The sequence below is a fragment of the Anser brachyrhynchus genome, assembly GCF_964034855.1.
Source record: "Anser brachyrhynchus genome assembly, chromosome: 2".
Lineage (NCBI taxonomy): Eukaryota > Metazoa > Chordata > Aves > Anseriformes > Anatidae > Anser > Anser brachyrhynchus.
Window position 1 is genome coordinate 140,390,341 of NC_137695.1, and position 26,686 is coordinate 140,417,026.

At 42.0% G+C, this 26,686-nt stretch overlaps 2 protein-coding genes across 2 annotated transcripts; one reads left to right on the forward strand and one right to left on the reverse strand.

Moving 5' to 3' along the window:
* The first annotated feature begins 4,296 nt into the window (after positions 1-4,296).
* Positions 4,297-9,685, forward strand: CTHRC1 (collagen triple helix repeat containing 1). The gene is made up of 4 exons (XM_080580686.1): positions 4,297-4,604; positions 7,124-7,345; positions 8,200-8,416; positions 9,248-9,685. The coding sequence occupies exons 1-4, from the start codon at positions 4,359-4,361 to the stop codon at positions 9,388-9,390; spliced, it is 828 nt and encodes a 275-aa protein (XP_080436812.1). The 5' UTR covers positions 4,297-4,358; the 3' UTR covers positions 9,391-9,685.
* Positions 9,686-10,968: 1,283 nt separating this feature from the next.
* SLC25A32 (solute carrier family 25 member 32) lies at positions 10,969-26,672 on the reverse strand (the record flags this gene model as incomplete). Its single annotated transcript, XM_080580685.1, has 7 exons — positions 10,969-12,997; positions 14,234-14,379; positions 14,974-15,087; positions 21,056-21,216; positions 22,323-22,408; positions 23,479-23,629; positions 26,498-26,672. 7 exons carry the CDS (start codon positions 26,670-26,672, stop codon positions 12,862-12,864), a joined length of 969 nt encoding a protein of 322 aa, XP_080436811.1. The 3' UTR covers positions 10,969-12,861.
* Between the last annotated feature and the right edge of the window lie 14 nt (positions 26,673-26,686).

Here is a 26,686-nt window from a genome sequence, read left to right on the forward strand (position 1 = left end):
GGACTTCTTCGGAGTCAGAGAGCTTCACCCAACAAGCAAGTGGAAACACGGGCTTTTCATCATAACGTTTACATGATGGATAAGTCTGGATGGCCGGAATTATCCTTTATCGGCAAGGCATTCAGTTCTCCCTAGGAGTTCTGTTGAAGTTTATCTATTTCTGTCTGACAATGTATGAGCTGTATTGAGTTTAATATATTCAATGCTTAAATTATTATTGTAAAAGCAACAGCTAGAGGGAAACACAACCATAAGTCAGCTGGCTACTTGGAGGAAAAAGGATCTGCTAATAGCTCCACCAGTTTCCAAAAGGACAAGCTTCCTGCAAGACATGCTCTGATATCTGACATATGTCCCATTCTTATTGGTAAAATGTATTAAAGGTTTATCTCGATTGAAAATTTAATTAATCCGAGTAGTAAAGAGTAAAGAGTAGTAATCTGAGTAGTAAAGAGCAAATCCTCTTTCTAGTATTTTCTATTGTGCAAGAATACAGTATTTTTTATGTGAAATAAGTGCTTATTCAGAAGAATGACCCACGTGAAGAATGAATGACTAACTAACTGTATGATTTTTATCTCACACTCAAAAAATGCCTTCCTCCTGTATAGGGACACAGGATTTTCCCTCAGTGGGCAAACCTCTGAAGGGTTAGTGTATGCTTTCATGACAGCTACTTGCCTCTTGTTTTTGATGAATGCTGTCATTTTGCTCAAACCTCTGCCTTTTTCTTTTTGGTTGTTACTCAGATGATCAATTTTATTTTTTTTTATTATCATATTTTATTTTATTTTATATTTTTTTCTCAGCTTGCATAGTGAACTGTTAGCATAATTCGACTTTTACCTGGAGGCAGGGAATCCCAGAAAGTAAAATATTGATACGACTTACACTTTTAAGCTTTTTGCAAAGACTGAAATAGGACATTACTGAGTATTATAATCCAATAAAAAAAAGAAAAAACTTCCTCAAACAATTTTTTAAAATTCCAGTGTTAATATGCATACCTGCAAAGTACTACTGTAACTACAATGCCACACTCACTGCATTTATTTAGAAGCTACTGGAAGATTTTTTAAATAAGTAAATCTGTGCGAGTAAAAGAGCAAAGTAGAGGGGAAGGAGTTTTAGATTACGGTAAAGTATTAAACACACTATATAAATAAAATGCATAAATTAAAAGGTGTTAAAAGGGATCGAGGAACTGATCCCATTGATTTTATGTAGTTCCAAAGTTGTGTGGGTTTTTCTGGAAGAATATGAGATATGTATTTCTTAGACCTGCCATAATTTTTCCTGAGAGCTCTTACTTCGGCTTTCTGCAGCAGCACAGACGGCTCTTTGTTTCCTCCATCAGACAGCCAGGCTGCACAGAGCCACTCGAGAAATACAGCAGCCTTCTCTGAGCTCAGCCTCTCACGCTGCCTTACAGCTTACCCCAAAACATCCGTAAGAAAGTTAACAAGAGCTAAATTATGAACTCCGCAATTAAAGGCACCAAAGGTAGATCAGCAAAGGTACTGGGTGTTGCAGTGCTGAGCACAGCAATGTTAACCCCGTGTGCTTTGCTGCTGAGCCCATGACACACACGAGCTCCCCACAGTAGCACGCAGCCAGGACTGCCACTCAGTGCCAGAATCCCCAGGCACAGCAGAACAGGGACACTTAGGAAGCAGTAAGAGTTAAAGGCAGATGAAAGGCCCAGGGCTTGGCACTTCCCATACTGGGCCCCTTTTGGCTCCGGATCCTCATCATTGAATTAATATTTAGACACCTACGCCTGGTTTTCCTGGTTGTGAAAAGCCAGAAGTAATGTAGTTCCTATCTGAGAAGAAAACATGTCTGAGTGGTTAAAGCTTCTCCTCCCTGTGTAAGGAGGTGATATGTTCCACCAGATCTGTTCGGGGCTCTTCCACCAGATTTGGGTCTACTTCACCAGACTTGTACTATGGACCTGGTCTGTCAGTCCCAGCCTCTGCACTAGCCATGGGCAATGGGTTTCCATTAGAAAATGCTCTTATTTTTTCCTACTGCAGTTGCAGTTGAAGAGGAATGAATGAGCACCATTTATTTACTGGTTCAAATAAAAAAAAAAAAACATGACTCTAACAAACAGTATTTATAAAGTCAAAGAATGTGCAAGAAAAGCAGAGCCCCAGCAACACAATGGGCAGGCCCTTGAATTTAAACCTTTTATAGATGGGTTGAGTGGAAACACTGGCATGTATGAGCACATCCTCCTCTCCAGACTGTGTGGCTGTTTTTTGGGTGCTGAGAGGCTATGTGAGGAGGGGAAAACAATATCAGTCGCAGCGGGAGGACCTCACACGTGGCACAAACCCAGTGTCATGAGCATCTACTACGTGCAGTGCACCAACAGTGACATGGTGAGCATGCCTGGGCTATGCAGCCTGCTTGTCTAGAAGATTTTGGTGACATTTAAATGACAGATGCATGTACCTCCATTGGTAAGGCTGCATATAAAAAATAAAGGCTGTATCATATGGACGCATACGTAAGATAATGGAATCATTGGTTGATATAAGATGGATCCTTGTTTAAAGATGGTCAGCCAAGTTTATTACAACAGCTCCTGTTGCCCTGGAAATATCTAAGGCAAAGCAGATAAGTATTTCTGATTCAATTTGAGGGTCTCACTGATATTTAGCAATAGTGACTGCCCTCAGAAGTATAAACAGCATTTAGATGTGTTGAAAGCACACAGCGTAAGCCTGTTAGACGACAAGAACTTAGACTGAACCAGGCTGGGGAGGATGTTGATATTTCTGTTTTCCAGATTGTAATTTGCCTTGCAAGTCAAATGGGTGCAAGGAACTGTGCTGTACATTTACCACAACTCAAAGCAGATGTCCTACCGTTCTTTGCTAGGACCTTTCTTACAGCACTCTTCCCCTGGAAAAGTGGGAAATTCACAAATTTCGCATTTGAAAGCTTCTAGCCTAGACCTAAACTCTAAGGGTGAGCAAACCCAGATGGGAAAATGCATACAGATGCATGTGCACATTTTGTTACCTAATAAGCAATGGCATTATGAAGGTCTACAGCACTGCTGTGCTGTGTGCTTCTGCTATTGCACACCTCATGAAGAAATACCCTCGGTGATACAAAAGTTCGGCAGTCTGGGAAGGGTCCGTGCTGATGCTGGGGATCCCTAGACACCTGGGCAACAATGCCATGCTTGTGCAAACAGGCAAGTTGCAGAGAAGTCACACGTTACCACCTTCACAGCAGCGCCACCGACCTGGCAAACCGAAGGTTTACCAGCAGTGTCCTGCCATTGCGCAAGAAACGTTCTGCACGTGCACGTTCATGGATATTCACTGGGGCTGCTGCTGTAATTAAGCACGTACATCATTCCATAAATCTCCCCACCTGGTTTAGGGCGGCATTATTATTGACTCGCTGCTTTACGAAGCATGTTGGGTGCAGTGCTGCTCTACTCCACCAGGCAGGGTGTACCTCCAGCTGTACCTCGGAAATACAGCTGGCGTCAGGCCCAGCGTTTGGGCCACTTGGGAGTAGGGCAGCTCGGGGTCTGCATCTCACCCTCCTGCTGCTGCTTGGAGTGGAAAGAATAACAGAATGGCCTGGGTTGGAAGGGACCTCAGAGATCATCCAGTTCCAAACCCCCTGCCATGGGCAGGGACATCTCCCACCAGACCAGGTTGCTCAGGGTCAGCCTGTGCCAGGGCCTCACCACCCTCTGACTGAAGAATTTCCTCATAAACTCTAATGTAAATCTCCCCTCTTTTAGTTTGAAGTGGAGATACCTGCTTGTTAGAGACAGGTATGTGAAGTGCTGCCATGTAAGGAGGCTTTGTGTACACAGGACTCTGGTTGTGCAGTGTGAAAGAGCGGATGGCTCAGCGTCTCGTAACGTGCATTCCTGCAGCAGAAATGTGTGGTTTTGACAAATACTTCACAAAAAAATGTATTGAGGCGTATCTCCCCCTTCTGGAAACCGCCTCTGCAAACCCCAGAGGCTGCAACACACCCGTTATCCTTCGAGTGCCTGGTGCTGCCGCTCTTAATGCTACCGGGCATACAGCATAGCGTATAGCCCGTATACTTCAGCGTATAGCCCATATACCGCTACGACCAAGAAAAGAGGCGTTATTTTAAACAAAAAACCAAAACTTTTATTGTGTCAAATCGACAAGGCTCAGCCGGGCGAGGCGAGGCGGGTGGATAAAAGCCTTCAGGTCTCGGTGCCCGGCAGGGTTTGGTGCCACCACTCCGCCCTCCCTCTGCAGCCCCCGGGTGTCCGCAGCGGGGCCGGTCCCGGCCGCAGCCCCCCGCGGGGCCCGAGGGGGCGGGAGCCCCCCGGCCCCTTGCCAATGGCTGCCGGGGGCCGGCGCTGCCTTGGCCGCTCCCGCTCGGTTCCCGGCCTCCCCGGGGAGGGAGCTGGGGCTGGGAGCCGTGAAAGGCTCCATTTATCCCCTCGCTGCCGCTCTCTCGCCATGCTCCGCGCCCCGCTGCTGCTCCTGGCGCTGCTGCTGGGCTCGGGCCCCCCGCCCGGCGGCTCCGAGCCCCCCCGGGGCAAGCAGAAGGCGCTGCGGCAGCGGGAGGTGGCGGCCGACACGGTGAGAGGGCGGCGGGGCAAAATGGCGGGGCCGGGGGCCTGAGGGGCCTCGGGCGGCGGGGGGGTGGCGAGGGGCGGCGGGGGGGCGCTGAGGGAAGGAGAGCGGCCGGCCCGGGGCGGGGGAGCCCTTCTGGGGGCTTTCTGTGGAGGATGAGGGTGGAGGCACCGGGTGGGCACCGGGGGGAGAGGCTGAGGCTAAGGGGAGGCTGCCCCGCAGGAATAAGGGGTGCGCTGTGAGCCGGGGGGGGTGCCCTCCGCACGCCACTGGGAAAGGGGCAAAATCTGTGGAGCCGTGTAATGTCAGCAGTAAGTGCTGCTTGGTCGCCGAGAGGAGAGGCTACTGAATGAGCGGTGAGCGACAGAAGCAGAAAGAAAGCGAAGAACTGCTCTTTAACAGCCACTGGGTACCGGGAAAAGTGTGTCTGGACGCGTACTCGTTCCGCTTTTCCGCGGAGCCTTTGGCACTTGCGTGCCTCTGCAATTCCACTGCAACCAGAAACCCGAATGTGTGCGCCGGGACTATCCCATCTCGGGGATAGAAAGAAAGGAGAGAGAATTTCCAGTCCCTGGAATGTGAAAAGCAGATGTGAAGCGATTTCCGTGAGCCGCTGGGCTGCCGTTCGCCTCCTGGAGAAAACCCACAACCTGGACGTTTCTTCCACGATCTCCGGCGAGACCCCCAGGGCGATGTGCCGAAACACCACCGGGAGCAAAGCTGCTTCCCTTGCACACCGTCACCCCTTCGTTTTCCCTGCGGCCATTGGATTGCGTGGAGAATAAGGAATGTGCACACGTGGAGGAGCTCGGGGTTTGTGTCTGAGCAGCCTTAGGGCCGCTCATTCGGGGCATTTCTCTTGCTTCGAGCTTTCGGGCACGGCAGACGGAGCAGCGCAGTGCGGGTGGGAGCTTCAGTGCCAGCTCCACACCGAGCGCCTCGGGAGCAGGATGAAGGCAGGAGCGAGATGGGAGCTGCTGCTCCTGCGGGCGTTTTCGTTTTAAAAGATTCTTTATGCACGTCCGGCTCAGGAAGGCATGAGCAATACTCCATCTGGCAAGCGCAGGCGGATCTAGTTGGACTGGAGACCAAAGCCGAGGCAATAATTCCTTTCGCTCACATCATTTTTTTTTCCTCAAGATGCTCTCGCTGGGAAGATTGACGGCTCCATCCCGGCCTTTGAGCCGGGCCTGCCCCCTCGTGGCCGGCTGGCACGGCTCGGCTCGGCACGGGAGAACGGCAGCAAGAGCAGAAAGCCCAGGCTGTACCAAGCGGGAATGCCTTCGCCTAATTCTCGTGATCTTTAGGCTGGCACGTACTTCGCCAAGCGGCCGTCCAGCCATCTGCCTTTTTGTTAAATGCCACCTTCGTGATTCAGACATCCCGCTGCTCCAGCACTGCATTCTGTGGTGACGGCAGCGAGGAAATCCCAGTGCCTGTTACTACTCTAGGGCTCATCTTTCTCCTTACTTCAGCCCCTCCTGTAGCTGCTGATTGTATCCATGGAATGGCTGCAGCCAAGCCTGAAGTGACCAGCACGATCATATGTGCGTCATCCATGTGTTTCACCAAAGCACATTAAAAAAAAAAATCCATAAACCCCAGAAGAAGAAAGCTCCCCAAGAGACAAAGGAGAAGGGATGGGGAACATGAGGTTCCTGGGGGGCCGACAGCTTGCAGGAGGGGCACAGTGACACGACCTGCTCCTTCTCTAGGGGGCTAAAAGGGGCTGAACAGACATCGGTACTAGGTGGGGCAGAGCTGACCAGAGAGCTGTCTGTGAAGGTTTGGGATGGGGTTGGCAGATGGGGAAGTGTGCTGGCAGCCACTGCTGTGGGGAGGGCCTGGGTGCCTCCAGATGCACAGCTCCTCAGGGAAAAAAGGGTGCCCCGTGCTGCACGAACCACCTGCCCAAGCAGGGCGAAGCCAAATCTTAAAAGGTATGAAGGCAACGTGTACTAGCGTGCAGCCTGGGATGGCAGCATTTGCCCTTTCCGGTACCATAATGGTTGGGGATTGCGAGCGTGCCACCATTTTGTGCATGTGCTTCCAATGCTGTGCGTGGGAAGCCTGGGCTCGGGTTATGGCAGCGTGCGGCTGCCCAAGCCCCCGCCAGCACCACCATGCTTCGTGCTGCACACAGCACGGAGCAGAGCAACGCATAGCAGGGCTCTTACAAGTCAACTGATCGTTTTTGTTTCGGCATTTGAATGTTTTCAACCTTCTGATGTTTTTCTATCAGGGTTTTTAATCCTTTGACTGAGACCATTTCTATTTTTAAGTTTGATTATCATTTCATAAAATAATTGGAGTCTTAATTTACAGCAAATTCTGCTGGCGTTGCTTATCTTTTACATTTTATTTTTCCTGCTTTTTCCTCTCCTGGAACCATTTTCTTGATGATCCAGAAATAACCCATTAGCTTGTGTCACAACAAGGTATTTTGTATTTTCGTTGTTGTTTGATTAACTTGGTTATCCTCAGAGTTAATGGATGGTGTCGTCAAGCTCTGCTCTGTTTTTCAGTACAATGGCATGTGCTTACAAGGCCCCAGCGGTGTTCCTGGACGGGATGGAAACCCAGGAACCAACGGGATCCCTGGGACACCGGGAATCCCAGGACGGGACGGGCTGAAGGGGGAAAAGGGAGAGTGCATGCGAGAGAGCGTCGAGGAGTCCTGGACACCCAACTTCAAGCAGTGTTCGTGGAGTGCACTTAATTACGGCATAGATCTTGGGAAAATAGCAGTAAGTTAACGTTACCTAGGACGCTGCACTTTGCCAACTTAGGCAGTACCACAGCAGTTTTAAAGTCTGACATTATGAGTAGGGTAGCACAAATAGTACACATTTCCTGTTGGAGCATTTTTTGACACATACATAAGGGTAAACTTCCCAGAGGTTATTTCAGATCCATCTCAACTGTGTTTATCAGCTGTGTGCCCAGTCGATAATTTCCATAATAACGTTTCAGAACGATGGAGCTGGTGTAAGTAGTTTTTAGCTATTACTCCAAAGAGGATCAACATTGTTCAGGAGCAGACCTAAGCGTTGTCCACATTAACCCAAATGTTCTGTCCACTGCTGCAGCCCCTGAGTACAAAACCTTCAAAAACAATGGTGCAAGGGTAGAAGAGGGGAGGAAATCCCACCTCCCAATTCCTACCTCCCAATATGAGCTATGAAGCAGTGCCCAGAGTGGTTGGACTGATTGAACTCCTACTGTTGTGGCTGGAGTGAGAACCAATTTATCTAGAAGTTCTGGTATCAGAGGCAGAAATTGCACTGTCCACGTATACAAGGACTTGAGTGCAGCTTTTGGACAGCTCATATCCCCTTACATAAATCCCAGAAGGTTACTAGGTTACCAATTTAACAGCAGGTATTGTCTAAATAAAATTAAGAATTTCCATAATTCCCCTTCTCCATTATCGGCTATGAGGTGCTGTTTCTGATTTGCATCTTTGCATCAGACACTATTGGTCATTTTTTTTTTTCTAAAGGGAAGGGAATAAAACTATTGGCCAAAACATTCTGAAAGCCATTCTAGGGAGTAGGTTCAAAATCAGAGTTTGCTACCAAAACTTTTTTGTCCCTCTTAGGAATGTACGTTTACAAAGATGCGCTCAAACAGCGCGCTCCGAGTTCTCTTCAGCGGATCACTTCGGCTAAAATGCAAAAATGCCTGTTGTCAGCGCTGGTACTTCACTTTCAATGGAGCGGAATGTGCTGGGCCACTTCCTATTGAAGCCATAATATATTTAGATCAAGGAAGTCCAGAACTGAATTCTACTATTAATATACACCGAACTTCTTCAGGTATGTATGCCAAGGCTGCACGAACAGCAGTGGATTACAGGCCAGTAGCAAATTTAGTTAATAAATGCATCTTAGGAAGAGGGGCCCAGTGTGAAGTTGATACCTTTTGCTGGTTGATACACTCTGAGAATTATTTATAAAACCAAAAGAGTTGCATTAATTTATCAGGTTTTAACACCATTGCATCAGAGGTTTAAGCTGTATTTTGCTCTCAGCTTAGAGCAAAGCTAAAGTATCATGAAGCCAGCAGCCCAGCTCTTTGCAAGGGGCCCTTTCTTCTCTGTAGTATTTCATGACTGCACGAAATCTAACATCGGTTGCTATGATAGGTTTTCATTCCCCCAGGGGTAGGACACGCTTGTTTTCATTAACCCACCTCCAATTAGTAGTGCTAGGGGAAAAAATAAGTGCTAAAAGGGAACTTTTGCAGTGCCGATCCAGGTACAGCTGTGGGCCTGCCCCACTGACTCTTGTCACTGCAAAAATGGTGGCTGGATGGGATTGAAGCCATATCCCAGCTGCAGATTTGTAAATCTGGACATTTAAAGTAGCAGCTACACCTCCTGTTCGGCTATCCTGAGGGTTGCTTTCCCCCAGCTTCATGTGCTGTAACAGACATCAGGGAGAAGCATGGATAAAGGTAGCACACAGCTCTGAAACTTGCGTTGCCAAGTAATACCCAGGTTTTATTTCTAAAAATGCTATTTAGATTTAACTACATAGCATGACCTTGCAATGAACTGCTGTTCTTAAGTACTTGTGTCCACTGCCAGTTCCAAAATACGGTGTGTTTGTGTCTGCTGAGGTAACGTGGTTTTTGTCTTTAACCAGTGGAAGGTCTGTGTGAGGGGATCAACGCCGGCTTGGTGGACATTGCCATCTGGGTCGGGACTTGCGCCGATTATCCAAGGGGAGATGCTTCTACTGGATGGAATTCAGTCTCCCGTATCATCATTGAAGAATTGCCAAAATAACCCTACCTTTTTGTAATCTCTATTTTTATTTTGTACAATTTTCTATACAAATTAGAGTTGGATGCAAGTTTTTGACTAAAAGGCACCAAACTCTTTCTTTTATAGTGTTTGTCTACCTTTTTCTTTTTGCACATTGCAGAGGTTTTTTATAATAATCATTTTAGAAAATAAATATAAAAAACCTTCATTAACTTTTATAATTCCTTTTTTGATATATGAAAATATACCAACACCATTTTAGGAGTTAACTGTAATTTTTTGTATCAAATAAATAAGACCTTTTACAAAAAAAAAATCCAGGCTATTTTATTAGTCAGCAAACTGTTCAAGGTATTTGACACGGTATTATAATACACAATTCTTTTCTTTTAGAACACTTCTAAGTTCCAGCCTTGGCTTTAGTCTTTGAAACGCATACCCAACACCTACTCCTATGAATGTGAATGTAGAAGCGGATGCTCTGCTAAGTCTTATATCTCTCAACAAACTTCTTGTGACTTAACTGTCACCTAGATGATGAGTGGTATTAAATATGTTCTGAAAAAATAAGTAGAAAGAAAATATCTAAGCTTTCCTTCCTTCCGTCCTCTGCTTGAGGCTAGGTTTCAGTGCAAACATTTATTATTGATCTCCACTGTCATCATGCAAAATCTGAGTAATTTTACAGTTACAAAACTTAGGTTTTATTTCTCCAATTAATAATTCTGAATTTAGCCTGTCAGATAGATACAATCACTTTGGTGTTAAAGCTAGATATGTTGTTTGGAAGATACACAAATAAAGCCGGCTGAAAAGCCTTGGCTTTCCAAAGAGTGTACTGCCAAACTGAAAGAATGATGTTGCAGATATTTGAATGCAGCCTCCAGACTGGACAAGAAGTAATGAGGAGTGACAACATTGATCATGGCACATCTTCTACCTAGTGCAGCGTTAACAGAAGCATTTTAGAGTACTCTCTTCCAAATGCTACAGATGATGTACTCAAGTCTTAAAAAAGAAAAAAAAGGTACAGATTCTAAGGGTAAATAATATCCACGTTTACATTGCAAAATCAATTTCACATTAACGAAATAAAAAAGAAAAAGCATGTATAACATGCAGAAATACACCCTGTCCAGAAACTAAAAGGAAAAACATTACACCTGAGATATTTATTTTAGCTTTTTAATACAAAATCCTGTTTTTTCTTCTGAGCTGGTTATAAGATTTTCCCAAGGCATGTCTCAAATTGATGGCTCATCCGCAGCTTTGTTAAAATGCTAGAGGAACACAACTGCAGCTAGCAGAGCATTCAGGTTCTCCCTGTTGCAAGCTTACATGCGATACTGCTGCAAGCCAGCAAATAGCACAGCTGGCATTTATGTCTCTGAAGAACTGCCACTGTTTTTATTGGCTGGCAAGAGGGGTTTTAGGGCATATGAACACAAACTAGTTACTGTAAGCTAAACTATGGCGTGAATTTAGAGGATGTCAGTTAACATACAGTCACTGATTGTGTACACACTTGGAGACTGTCTTTACATTTATCCTGAATCACACGCACCCCGCTCTGAGTCTGCAACATGCTAATCCAGGGCAGTCAGTGCACAACTTTTTTTATTTTCGTATGGTTTATTCCTATGTCTTCACAATGTATTTTGAATCCTGAATACTAGAAAACACAAACCCAAATAAAAAATTTCCAACGAAAGGCAAAAGAAGGCAGTAGCTGATAGGGCTCTATGCAGTAATTTGCATGGTAAACTTCCAGTAAATTTGATCTTCAGTTAAGTGTACAGGGAAGCTTTTATAATTAAACAAACAAACAAAATAAATAACAGATATAATGGTCACATGCCCTTTCAAGTGAGATAGCTTAATGTATTATCAACTGTAACAGTAGAAAGGATGGGATTAGGGAGGAAAAGGAGTAAATTATTTAAAAAGTTAAGCATACACAAAGTGTGATGTGGCAATAGTATCAACAGAAACAAGCAACAGGACTACAGAATTGAAATTCAAAATACTAAGCAGTTTCTGTAGTTTTCCAAATTTAGAAGTTAAACCAATTCCCTAATTCCTGCTTCTGGTTAGTCTTGTGTTAAACAGGAAACTTCTCTAAGAGATTATTCAAGTGTTTTGCTGAATAGTATTTTCTATTCTTTATGAAATTGATTATTTATCCCCACCTGTTGAATAACCTTTGCTAACTTATTTATTCCTTAGTTAAGTGCTACTTTCTAGATATTTATTCATACATTCATAATAACAGCAGAAGGCAGATGCTATGCTCAGTAATGTACTTCCTCAATGAAGAACTAAAAAAGAAAAAACAACACCTAAGTTTCCAAAAAGTACATATCCATGACAGCAATTACTGCCATAAAAATAAGCACTGTTATTCAAATTTACTGAGATGTACTGTAATTTTGCTTACTATTGTGTTAGCACTTGGTATATTCTTAGTCATTTCCTGAGACTAAATCAGAAGACATGAATGATTTTTAAGAAAGTCCTGTGCACAGTATTTTTAGACTACCTATGGATTTTTTTCAAAGAATATTATTCAAAATGAGTAGTCATATTTGTAGTTAAAGTTGCTTGAAAACTGTATCACTATGGGATTACTAGGAAAAACCATACATATATTTTTTTAAAGTAAGCCTACTTTCAAATATTCATTTACTTAGTAATATTTGGTCAGATGCAACAGTGACAGAGACGGAACATCTTGGTCAGAGTGGGGAGGGAAGAGAGAGAAAACGAATGAAGTAAGTTGCCAGCGATGCACACAACGGACTTTGGTTTGGTATTAAAACAAGCCAACAACCACACCGCAAGTCTGTCTTGGTATGACTCAAGAACTGGATTTCAATTGGCAATTACTCAAAACCAGGAATGGACAGCTGACTGTCTTACAAAACATTTGAGTTTCCAAACTGCACCCCACTGAGACAGCATTTTTGTGTTGGATAAGTGATGGAATGTGGAGCACTCCATAATCTAAAACCTGACAGATAACAGAGGTGGATTCAGAAGACACTGCTGTAAACAAATACATACATATTTTCTCCGTAAGACTCAGATTTAAGGAAGTTCTGATGGATTCCAGAGTTGCTTTTATATGAAGTTTTCTGTAGCACAATCTGACCAACTGTTATTTTGCGACTTGTCAGAGCAGATTAGCCCATTATTCCAGGCAGGCCAGGATGAATTGAATTGTTGCACAGCTGCCTTCACCCAGTCACAATGCTACTTCACAGTTGCAGACATCTGTTCCAAGCAGACACTGTTGATTCAGAAGAGAGAGAAATGTAGCAAGGCAGGAACTCTCAGCAGAGGAGATGTGGGCAGGGTTTTAATTTCTCCAGGTTCTTTCCTCAAAATATTAAATCAATTCAGTGTCAAAATAGACTGCTGAAATAAATCTCTTCCAGATCATAAATATAAAAAAATAAAGGATAGATTCCTTCTGAACACAAGCTTATACCTTTAATTATTTTCTTTTCTAAAACCAAGTAAAAAACCAGACACATTTTCATAAACTACAAAAGTAATGCAGCAAGCAGGAGTCACTCTGATCACATTGGGGATAATTCCTTTGTAAAATCCATGAATTCCTTCTTTCCTTTAACGACACAGAAAAACATTTAATTAGTATATTTTAATAGAAATCGGACGTAAATCAAAGCCTGTTATTTTTCTCTCGCTCTCTCACTGAGAGAAATGTACTTCAGATTAGGAATAACAAGTTCAGAATAATTTCTTACTAAAGTGTTTACAGAGTCAAAGCGTATCAAATCTTAACCCTTCACCTTCCCTTCTGTTAGAAAGTTTTGAAGACTTCTAATTTCAGCTTCCTATTTTCTAGTTTCATATGGACCTAGGACACCCAGAGTGATGAGTAGTCAAAGCAGATCCTGGAAGGTGCTTGGGTGTGGTTTATACACCACTCTTCTGAGTGCTCTAGGTTGCATTTGTGTTTCATGAGTACTGTGGTGGGCTCAAAATGTCTGCGTACATTCATGCTTTGTAAGAACTAATAAGCCTTCCTGTAAATTGCAGCACTGAAGGGCACAGCACTGAGATATCAGAGTTATTTTCACTTAGAATTGGCTTCAATTGAAATGGCTGCAGTGTCTCTGAGCCACAGGTGGTTCTGGAACAACACAGCCTCACTCACGCAGCACCCCTTAATACCCCAGGAGTTAGCTGACCCCGTTCACATCCCTCTAGCAGTATGCTGCAACCTAGAAATACCGTCCAAAGCAAGATTAACATTGGTTGCACGCTGCAAAGGTGACTAGTCCTAGTAACTACGGAGTGCTGTGTTAAAACTCTTACACGCCTTATAGAGCTGAGCGAAGAGGGTTTGTGAGAAGATATGCATAGGTGTGAGGTAATAACAGCTCTCTAATGATCCTCCAGGAAGGCAGGCCACAGGGTACTGCGGGGACATCAGTGTGATCAGCCCTGGCTAGCTCACTTCCTCCTGCTATGAATTTCGATCAGCCACAACTCCCACCAGCCCAACTCTTTTGTCATATATGATGACCTAAAGCAGTTCAAATGAGACTTGTTAAAGAGACCCCAAAGAACCAACTCAATGGCGTGTTTTTAAACCTTCCTAGTCTCTAAGCAAAATTTGTGGGGAAGAGAATAAGGAGGCAGAGTAAACAACAGAAGTTTGCAGGCTAGCACTGACCCTCTCCTCTCTCTTCCTTTCTCCGTAGATTACAGCTATTAGTGGCAGAGCCCACAAAATGGCTTCATACAGATAACCAGTCAGCATGGAAGCAAGTAAACACGGTGAATCAGTAAGACTCACTTTCCACGATGCGAGTTTTTAATGCTGCATGCCTACCTCCATGTCCTGCGGATCACATCAAACACACCAGAATATGTATTATGCTGATCTTGAAGACGAGCTCGTACAACTTGATAGGGATAAGTTGCTGACACAGCAAATATTTTGGATACAGCTGCCATCGTTATGTATTCTGCAGTGTTCTAAAAGAAAAAAAAAAACAGGCTTGCCTTAACTATGGTTTAAAATAGCCAATTTCCCAAAATCTTGTTTGATTTTAAAATTTTAAACTAAACAACAGATTTTTTTCCATTTCCAATAAACTCATTTCAAAAATTGGCAATGTTACAGAGCATACAGAGTGCCTTAGGTAATTCATTGTAAAATGCTTGTTGTGCTCTCTCATTCTTATCAAATGAAACTCTTCTAGAACTCTTTCAGGTGTTCCAAAAGTAACAATAGCTTTGCCCAATTTGCACCTGACTAGTTTTATAGGTAGGTGTTTAGGAAAACTGCGTATGATTCCACATAGAAAGACAATTTTCAAAAAACGTTCCTCCCCCTAAAATTCTTAAACCACTTGCCAAAATAACCTGATTTCCCTACAGAAAAACAGCAGCAAACAGTTGCTTGTTCCTAAAGTGAAAAATCATATTTCCTTATATATTTTATATTTCAACTAATGCATCAATACAATAATACATTGTAGACTTGGCCGTTCTATAACCTAGATGAACGGAATAAATCTCCACTTGTTCACATGCCAATGAATGTATTTTTGTTCTCAATAATCTTACCAATTTTGTATCTGATACTCTGTTTCTATACTTGTTGTATCTCAATTTCAAATCTTCATACGCCATGAATTGAAGTGCTCCATGTGAAGTTCCAAACAGACCAGGCACAAATCCCTAAAAAAGGGAATAAACCAAGGTTGTAAAGCAATCCACAAGAACCATACGACTTGACAGAGTTCAGTTTATACACATAATATATCCACCATTCCTTTAAAAATCGTGACTGCACCGCTCTTGCTGTGTAGTATGTTTCAAAACCCACATGTTGTTGGTATTCTTCAGGGTGGGCATTCAAAGTGTAATGCATGTTACTTTTCTTGAATGACGTACAGGCTAAGACACCTAATGAGGAAGAAAGGTAAAGCAAGTGGCCTAGGGACGCCACCTAACAGAGCACAAGGACAGGTCTCAAAAAGCTGGTAATGTGGATCAGGATTATAAAAATACGATCAAGCTGATTTGCAAATCAAACTGCCAGGGACTGGAGGTAAGCTGTTTAATACCCACCCGAGACCAGTAAGGCAATTACATAAGCTGGGGTCTCAGTGAGGAAGGCTACTAGAAGTAGAGGTACAAAAACTCTTGTGATCAAGTCCTGGAGACAGATAGATAAGTACATGTGTTTATATATATTTATATACACATAAATGTTTATATATATGAATCTATAATATATTTACACACTTGCACAGTAGAAAGCTGAAGTGCACAGATGGAAAGGTAACTCATACAAGGTCTTATGGATGATTTACATTAAAAAAATAAACCTATAATTCAGATCATCGGTTTGAGTGCATTCCTCACCCTGCTCAGAGCACATCCCAAAGCAACGCAGCAGAACAAACTGCAAGAACAAAGTCATGAAGCAGTCTGTGAAATGCTGACAGCTGTAAGGGGCAGTAAGGGACAGTAGGAACTTAATGTGGAAATTTACAAAAACTGTTTCAGAAAAGTTGAAGTGAAGGGGGAAAACAGGTATTTTCTGAAGCGTCTCTAGAAGAAAGAGAAGGCAGGAGTAGCTCAGTTGAAAATGAACTGACAGCTGCATGGGTTCTGAGAAGTTCTAATTCTCTTGTTAGAGAGTTGGTCACTTACACTGGAAAAATACAAATAAGTGGGGAATAATCATCCTGGCTGCAAATGACTTATAGGAGCCAAAAGCTTGCTGAAAACTGTCGCAAAGGGAAAATTATAACAGAGCAAATGATCAAAACGTGACTAAAAAGGACTCGAGGAACCAAAACGTCTCAAAACACTGTGGTATTGAACAGTTTTATCTTCTTTTCCATGACCAATTCAGGAAAGACAGAGGAATATAAAAGATGTGTCCAGGCACAAAACTGTATTAGACTAAACTAGAAGCCCAAAATGTTGAATACAGACAGATCAATAAACTACTAAGAACCTGGAGCAGGAGAAGAGAAGGAAACCTGGTAGGAGTCAACTGAAATGTCTACTGTGTAACTGGACAAAAAGATAAATTAATTCACAAACTCCTAACTTTCAGGAAAAAAAAAAAAGAAAACAGCAGGCATAAAAATCACACTGAGCCTCTATCACTCAGAGATTAACTCTCTGGAAGCTACAGATTTCTTAAATTCAAGATAATATAGTCATGCAGACAGTGATTTTTAGGACCTCTCTGTAATAAATGAGTATTAATTTCTTCTCACAGTAAAAAACAATGGTCATAAATTAATCATCAGTGACCACGAACTGATCAAGTGAATTAGGGACTAGCTAAAGTCCCCAGTTCACAACCACTAACCTAGAAAGAATAGTTCCCTAAATATGGACAAGTGGAATTAAAAAAATGCCTCAATTTTGTCAACTGTGAGCATAATTACAGAATTTTGTGGAGTTTGATGCTACAACAGATGGGAAAGGACAACTCAGGTTTTCAGAAATCCTCGATCAGAAAGAAAATTAGGTAGTAATATAAAAAAGTAACAGGAGGAACAGACAAAAAAGTATTACTGAAAATATCAAAGAAAAAGTTATCTGGGTCAGCAGAACCAGGAACAGTATGAAATGCTACAGTGATAGCAGGGAAAATCTTCACTAACATACACCCATTACTAGACAGTTAAAAAGTTATGAGACAGAGGAAACAATTGCTTTGTACTAGGAAAGAATTACAATGATGTATTTATATCATAGGAGAATGAGGTAATATTTTCCCCACTAATGAGAGAAGAATGTTAAACATTTAAGAGTGCTAAACTGTTAAATTTAAGCCAGCAGATTGGATAACTTGTACCCAAGAGTCCTAAAGTATCTACTGATGAGATTTGGTAAATGAATACCAGAACACTGCAAGTCTTGTTGTGATGGGGAAAACTTCCAAACACTGAAGGACTTTTAGTGTTGAGCCAGTATTAAAAGATGCAATAAGGAAAAGTGAGACAACTATCTGCCAATCAACCTCAGCATAATAAAAGCTGACACAGCTATTAATCATAAAAAAGGAGGATTTCAAGTCCACGTGTTCTTAGGGAAAAGTGTTTCAAAGCAAAACTGATTTCTTCTCAGTAATGAAATATCTGCCTGACGAAGTTTTGGAAAGATATTCCTACCCCTTATTCTTGCAATTTCACGCAAATAACTTTCTTGCCATAAAACCTGATAAAATTTGACATTTGTTTTTCATCTACAATATGACTGTAAGGATATTTTTTAAAAAAATCATTTCTTTATAGAAATCGTGTTAGTTTTTATATTCAAAGCCTATCTTTAGAAGACTTTTTCTGTAAGAGATGAGCAGGAACAATCTTTGCTCAATGAAGAATTCAATGCTTGAATTCTGTTTTGGAAGATTAGAATAATGGACAAAATTAAATATGTAATTAGAAACGTAAATGGTAACGTATTTAATTCTGACCAATAAACAATGTGGAAAAAATCATACTTTAAAGTTCTCTTAGAACAGCTACACACACAGAAGATCCAGGGTAGGAAAAAAGCATCCAGTTGGTTAGAATTTCAAATGTCTCCACCAAGACGAAAAGAAACCTAGGCAAACGTATACAGAGGAAAGCCTATGCTTCTTAGTAAAGCAGGGAACGAGGTTCATTTGGTGACGAGGTACTCACAACACTGCCTGAAGTGTCTGAGAGAGCTCATGCCAGAACAGCCTCTGGTATGTTTTGAGAGAATGTAGCAGATTCCCCTTGCAATCTGTGTAGCACCATCTTCATTTGGGATCTCAGCATGCCAATGCCAGCAGTACCGGAATGCCCTGCTCTGACAACTCGTGCAGAAAGACACTGGAAGAATGCCACTATGCATCTCGATTCCTTCAAGGCAAAGACTGATGACATCTTTTATGTGAAAGTTATTTCTTCCCTCTCTCTCTGTCTAGAGCCTGGGGCCACACTTAAAGTCAAGATGATCCAATCCCAGTTGATTTTGCAATATGGAAAAACAAAGACATAGAAAGTCACTTAGCTTATAAACTTCACACTTGCAAGGAGGAAAAGAGCACAAGCAAAAACCATAGCAAATAAAGAGAGCTAAATGTCTTAAGACATTAATGGACTGGAAAAAATACTTTATCCTCGGATTGCAGAAACTTGCCTACCAAAGGTGAAACTGTTGAAAGGAAGTGTCCAGGGTGATTGTAAAATATATTTTCACTTGGTAATGAGCATGTAACACTACTAGGATTTTTTGTTGTTGTTAGCATACTGCATTATTATTCTCAGTCTTGATGACTCTACATTTTTTAAATCTTCTTAAACTTTCCACATTTCCCATTTATATTACTGCTGTCCATTAAGCATTGCTCTAATTGCTGCCTCTACATCATCACTAAAAGAGAATGAAACTGAAAATACAAAGAATCACACAAGCCAAGAAGAATGTTAGTTACATTCTTGATTGACATTTTTTTTAGTCAGCCACTCCATACTAGACAGCTAACAATTTCTCAAGAGCTCAGAGATACTGTATGTTTTTCCTGAAGTGCAAACTCCTACAGTCAAGATTATTTTAAAATGTTTGGTCTCTCCTGCCTTAAGACTTGAAGAGAAACATACAGCACTTAACATGGTGATGGTTGCATGACATTCAACTTCATTAGGCAAAACCATTTTCAGAGCTCAGATCTCCAACAGATCTACTGGGCATCTTCAAACTGCATAACCCCAAAGTGGTGGGTTTATTTTTCAGCTTGGAGTGCAGCAGAGCAGCTCCGACCCCGGTCATCTGGGGGACTGAAATCAAAGGACAAAGCCTATGGATGGAGGGTGGGGAAGATCACTGACTAGATGATTACTGGGATGACAAGAGAAAGAAAGGCTCCTACTCCTCTTTTTAAATCCAGGCCAAGTTCAAGCAGCATAAATTATCAGGGAAGCCAACTTCAGATGAACTACAGTTTAATAAACTAACAATACCTAACAGACAGCTTTGATCCCTACTAGAAAGGCTGGTGCATCCTAACATTACTAGGCTTTTGCCACAAATGACTAAAAAGAATTGCTCAGAACATCAACTGCATCTTGTGCAACAGAGAGCAAGATACGGAATTGCTTGGAGAACACCACCATTCTTTGGAAAGCTAATCTCAAATACATCAGAAGGAAACAACTTCCAGATTTTACTTCCAACTTGCAGTGGCATTTTCCTTATCTGCTCTAAGGAACTCTTTCTGAAATTAAGGTTAAGAGGAGAAAGACATTCATCTGCATTACAGCTCCTGCAACACAGGGTGATTGATAAAACTTCAACCCTTGAGTTTTAAACCAAGCAAGGAGGAGGAAACAAAAGTGAACTCCCTCCCAAAAGCAGAAAATGGAAGAAGGCCACATTATGGACAAGTCAAAAAGCCACCTGAAGATGTACCTTCTTCCCCAATACAGACAAGGTTGAGAGAATCCGGATGTTAAACAGAAGTCGATCAGTGTGAATGGTTACATAGATCAATCAGGACCTATCTAGGTTACCTTCTTTTCAGAACAGCTAATTGAGCAGGTAATTTGCTCCTTCAAAGGAATTACCTGGTTTAACTACCCACTTGCAGATTAATGTTATAAAAAAGGGTCTAGTGCTAAAAGTAACACATACTACATGCATGAAAAATCTGAAAAATAACTCAATAGAAAGAAATCCTAACAGAGGAAATAGATTAAAACTTATCTACGTGAAAAAGAGCAGACATCCAGGCAGGCAAATCAGAAATCCTGACAATTTCAATTTAGGAATGAGCGTTTTGTTCCTGGCGTCAGAATTTGGTATTCATCAGCATGTGGCATACTAGTCTTTAGCAAAAAGGACTGTATTTTTCACTGCTAATAAACAAAGTTAATGTTCAATAATCAGGACAATTCCTAAGAGACAGTGTTCTTGTTCTATAGCATTAGTTGCAAGAAAAGAGCCAGACTGGACTAAAATAGGTTTCTTCACACCTTCCAGGCACTGATGAATGCATCTTGATGTCATGGCCTGAAGGAAGGGGGAGGCAAAAAGTCCAAATCCAGTTGCCATCTGTTTCCCTAAATTAAACGGAACAAGAACCCCACACATATGCAGACCATTTTTAGAAGTCTGTAAATTTTATGCATCTAGAGATGACAGATTACAGACCAGAATAACTAGGGGGCAAATGAGCACTGGTGAAACCGTCCATTGTAGAAGAAAAAATTAGCAAGTACTTTAGTCATATGTTACATTGCACAAGATGTCAGAAAGACAGGGATAAGAGATGAAATGGAAAAAGTCACTAGCAGCAATATAGATTACACTATTGCTGCTCTCTTATCCAAATCCTAGTTTGGGGGAGACTCAAAAAATTAAAGAATAGCTTGTAGTTTACTCTCATTTCAGTATTTTCAGAAGACAGCTTAGACATAAAGCTTACACTTCAGTGATTTCCTACATTTCAATACTGTAATTCCTCTTCTGAAGTTTAAGCCTGTTTGCTTGATCTTTGCTTTGACCCACAGAATACAAATAAGCTAATACAAAAAAAAAAGACACGCAAGTTGGGCTTTTTTTTTTTTCTGTAGACAAGCATTTAAAGCCACACAATGCTATTGAGGGGTGCCAGCCAATCCTGGAGTTTTTTCTTAAATGTTGTTACCTTGTACAAGCCACGTATGCCCTCTGTCTTATATATCTTCATAAGAGCATCAGACATTCCTCTGTATTGCCGCTTTGATGGATCAACACCAGCATCATATTGTAATACAAGTCGCGTCTTCGTTACCCATATCGGGTTCGTAATGCAGAGAGTCATGGCTCCTGAGAACAGATGGAAGTTAGACTGATCGTTAAGCCCACGCCAAAGCTGGTCCCAGTTTGTTCAGTTCAGTGTAACGCACGCTTCTACAATGACAAAACTACTTATTCTACAAGAGTACTCATATTACTTGAAAGAGGCAAAGTTTAGGCACACCACTGTTCTCTCTTTCTGCCTTTAAAGCTCAAAACTAAGTCCAACATACTCCTGCTGGGGCTGTGTCTATAGAGCATCCAGCTTTATGCACATTCACAGCACATCCCCTTTTTTCCCCTCACTGTTCCACACTCAATAGTGCAACCTGTAGTAGACAGAACGTAAGTATTTTCATAATGTACTCCTAATTACCTTAGTTAGTCTCCAAGCATACAATTATTCAAAATTCAGTGGACATCTCAGTCATGGGAAATTGACTTAATATTGACAGGTTAACACAAGCAACCTGTTGTAGCTTTAATGCAGTTGTAAAGTGACATTACTATTTTTTGCATCAAATGATATGCATTGTATTTCAACAGTAAGCGAATGCTACAACATCCTAATAAAATCTTCTCAACTACCTAGATTAAATAGTACACAGAAGCATGTACAAGAAAGTAAGTCAGAAACAATGTATTAAAAGTCATGATGGTTAAAGTTGTATTTTGATTTTGGATCTATAGTTTCAAAGAAAACCTGGACCTTAGATAATGATTTTCAAAGACCTATGACCAATTCATTTACTTTATTAACTTTAACAGGCCTACACTCTTTTCCAGGTCTAAGAATTTAAAGTTTAATGAGTTAACAAGCTAGTAACAGCTGATTTATATAGCTGTATTTTGGGACTCAATATAGTACTAAATACAGAAAGCACTTATACATAAGGAAAACAAGGTCAGAAGGGATTTTACCAACTGCCACTACTGAGCAAAACTGAAAGGACCACAGTTAATTATCCATTTATCTCAGACATCATTAATTTATTTACAGACAATAAGTGATTACATTTGGACTCAAACACTTACACTTGCCACCTGTAAGAAAGAACAGCATTGACACACAAAGGCAAAGAGCAGCATATGGACAGGCTAGCAGAAAACATTAATCTTCTCTGTATTTAACTCACCAGCCTCTGCAGCTGACACTAGGTGTTCAGTTGCGCTGAGACTCTCCAGCTTCCCTTCCTTCTTGTAAGCTTTGATGGCATTGTAACTGGAAAATGTATAATATATTTCGGTAAAGGTAAAAACAAATCTGTCTCACTTAAAAAAAAAAAAAAAGCACAAACAAACCCACTACCTGATTCTCATTTACCATGAGGGAGAACAATAGCTGGTACATAACCTTTGAAAAGATTTCTAAGCAAACTATCATTGTTTGCTTGATTAATTGATTTCTGAACAGTTAACTCTTTCAAGTCAACTGTGGTAACACATACTTAAATTGATCAGGGACTACTATCAGTATCAATGGGGCTACATCCTGAAACAGCTATCTCAAGAAGTAATTTCTAAAAGAAACCCACCAGACAGCCTACTTTTTATTAAAACTAACAGAAGTTTTCACTGAGTTTTCATCTCTTGATCCAGTTTCCAGCGTTTGAGGTTTTAAAAGTGTCACTAGGAGCTGAACAGTCAATAGGAGCTCACAACGAAGCTTGAGGATTGAAGTCCAACGAAAACAGTCTAGACAACTGGCAAGTGAGCTTTGCATAGGAATACCAAATAACCATTCTCAAAAATGTTTCAATTAATAGGGACAGCAGTAAATCAGGTCAGTTACACAGCTAATACAGTAGAAAACACTGAATATTAAAAAATAGTCTTTATAAGTAAAGGACATCAACAAAAACAATGAAATAACTGTTAGCAGAACTATTAAAAAGCAGTTAAATATTTAGCTTTAGTAGGAAACTTTATCATGTCCTTTACTTCTTAACATGCCAGTTTAGGTTCTTATTTTCTGTGAGGCTTTAAGCACAGTTTATTTGCGCTTTTAGAGGACTCTTCACAAGTGATGTCACCATCTCTCAAGTTCCTTAGTGTTTTCACAGCATCAAGGGGAATGCACTGTACTTGACAAAGTAACAGGTCTCTGACTCAAATTGCTTACGTTCTGAAACAGCAAACCGTAATGACGGGTAACGGACCTGGATGTACTAAAAGAATCGCAAGTTTATAAGCCAGTTAGGACATTTTTTTATATACCCTCACAGGGTAGATGGAGTTTATATCTGAACAGTACATTGCACAGGATCTGACACATTTTACAGTTCTACTTACAAGAAAAAGTAAAGTCCCCAGGAAGCCCCTGCTCCCAGCATGTTGGGAGTTACCCCTTGGTATAAGCCTCGTAGTCCTTCATGCTTCCAGACAGTAGTCATGCAGTGGAGGATCCCATTGTATTTTGGCCTCAGCTCCAATCCATCACTCACTGTGAAAAAAAAAAGAAATTGCAGTGAAAAACACTTGCCGGCAGCATGAAATTCAGCTGTGTGAAAGCCACCCCAGCAGTTCACAGCCTCCAAACAAAGCTGCAAGTGAACGTAAAAGCCTAACTAATCAGCTGTATTTTAAAAGTATGCACATGTTGGGGCTTACAACTTCAATAAATCTAGACTTAAAAACTTTAAAAAAGAAGAAAAAAAGTTTAAAGCTCTGCAAGAAGAAAGTTTCCATCAATCTCACAAGACTAACTGCACTAATGCACATTTTTGGTGAGCAGCAGCTTTGACCTATGTTGTTTTTTTTTGTCCTTTCTTTTTAGCGCCCAAAGGATTTCACATCATATTTCAAGTGATACGTGTGGGCTCTTTGACAACAGGTTTCTACAAAGAGTTTGGTAATGCCCCATATAAGAATTTGTAACTTAAATCTTCTTTTGAATGTTCTGTGAAGACCTGAGTATTTTCAGGAAGCCATGTCTTATTGATTCCAATGTCAGTTTTCACCAGAACTCCCAAAGGTTATTCCCATCATCAATTCTCATGTTCTACTTCTTTTCTCACTGAATTGATTGAAAACACCAAATATGCACGCTTTCACCCAATAACCAAACAGCTGTTTGTCCAAATATTCAGAAAATGTCACTGTCAACAAGACAAAGAATGCCCAAGTCTTTGTTTGATAGATTTATTTTAGAGCACAGATTTCATACAGCTTAAAGCAGTAGCTACCATCGTTCCTGTCATAACAGCAAGACAGTTTGTTGGTTACTGACAACAACCTAAATTATTCTAGGATGCCACTATAGCAGGCACTTTCATTCTTCATATAGACAGAAGGTTAGACTGAAACTTTACGTATGATTAATCGTGAAGTTTCACAGTCAGCACAGTTTCTGTATCCCCACCAGGACACGATGGCAATCATTAATTTCAGATGTTTTCTGTTCAGTGCCATATTCTTTATTCACTCTTCCTTTGAACTTTGTGTACGGCGCTGTATGTTGTGACAGACTTCAGAACTAAGGATAAAATGTTTTTTTCTGAGTATATTGTGACAAGTCCTCGATATCTTAACAATCACTCAAAACTAGAACATAATTAAATGCCTTTTCCTCCTACTGAATGAGCACTGCTAGACCTTCCCATTTTATTTTTTTACCATGCTGACATTAAATCAGGCTTATAAGCACATTAAACAAGGTGGAAAATCAGAGACATGAATGCAAGTCTGTCAATGATGCTACCAAAGATCTTTATAGCATTGATTTCTGATCTCAGCTTTTTCTTCCTGGTTGAAGACAAAGTATAGGGATCATCATTTTCAAACCAAAGAAGCATGTGAAACGATCCCTTTCTCTCTGTACCGTCTGACTGAAAAGCTAGCTGGGGCTAAGGCAGAGTAAGGTTAACACTGGAGTACCAACAAATAACTCAGATCTTGTTCAAAAACTTCTCAGTGTGGCCTCCAACAATGAAAAGATAGAGCTGTGGACCACTCACACACAGCAGGGAGGTAGAGCTTACATCCTGAACTGACATCTAAACCCAAAGCATATCACCAGGTTATTCTCTCCTGTGCCACAAGGTGCAATAGCTGGGTATCACAAACCAACACACGAGCTATGCTGTTAAAACGTGGACTTCAGATCTCAGTGACCTGGAACAAACTTTTTTTTGGGAAAAAAAAAAAAAAAGCCATCAGTCTTAGTGAGTCCAAGCAAAACCTAACAGATGGAAATCTGTGACAAAACTGAAACCATCATATAAAAGCATAAAGTAATTCTGGTTGGAAGGGGCCTCCAGAGGTCTTCTAATACAATCCCCAGCTCAAAACACATCTAATTAGATCAGGCTAATCAGGGACATGCCCAGTCAGTTCTTGAACATTTCCAAAGCTGAAAAGATTACAGCCTATGAACAACCTCTTCTAGCATTTGACTACTTTCACGGTTAAAAAAATAAGTTTTTCTTAGTAGCTAACCGGAATTTTCTATGTTCCAGCTTGCGCCTGTTCCCTCTAGCCCTATCACTCACTCCAAGAAGAACCTGGCTTCACCTTTTCCATGTCTTCCAATGACACAGACTGCAATAACGCCTCCCTTTAGCCTTCTCTTCCGGAGCCTGACCGGCTCGATGATCCTTGTGGGTCCCTTCCAACTCGGGATATTCTATTCTGTGCTCCTGTCTGTCCCCCTGTGCCACGCGCTCAGCACCTTGTCCAGCCCGGTGGCCTCCCCTGGCATCACTCCAGCACGTCAATGTCGTTCCTGTACTGGTGAACCCCAGACAGGACACGGTGCTTCAGGTGTCCTACGAGCCTTAGGAGCACTGGACGGAGAGAAGGGACCGCTTCTGTTGGCTGCACCCTCCTAATGCAGCCCAGGATGCGACCGCGCTATGAGACAGCAGAGGCTATTTAAATCCAACTTCGCAAAAAGTCTGCTGAAAAACGTAACGCATTAGGTTTTGCAAGACTTTTGTTCAATAGTTCAGAATTTATTTTTGATACCCGCATACCTACTTAAGGCATCAACCCAAAAATACAACAAAACCTCTATAAAAGAGAAGATGTAAGGGCAAAACGCTTCTTATATTAATGACAAAACCAACAGGAAGATGCTGACCTAAGGAAGGCCGAAGAAGCTAGGGCTCTCCGCAAACCAACACCCCTATTGTTAACAGCCAGCCCAACAATACAACCGTTGTTATGTTTTGACTGTTGAAAACCCCCTGCACGAAGGCGAACTTTGAACGCTGGCTGCAGACAGCCCACCCACCCGCGGCCTCCGCGTGTCCCCCCCCAGCCAGCAGCCGCCCCCCCGCCGCCCCCCGCCGCCCCCCGTCCCCGTCCCCACCTGCGAAGCGGATCTTGACCAGGTCCAGCGGGTGCAGCACCAGCGTGGACACGACGCCGCCGCTCAGCCCGGCCGCCAGGCTCTCCAGCTGCACGTGGCGCAGCAGGGACCGCACCGGCACCCCCGGCGGGCCCCCGGCGGCGGCGGGGCCCTGGGCGCCCGGCGCCGCGCTCATCGCCCCCCGCAGCA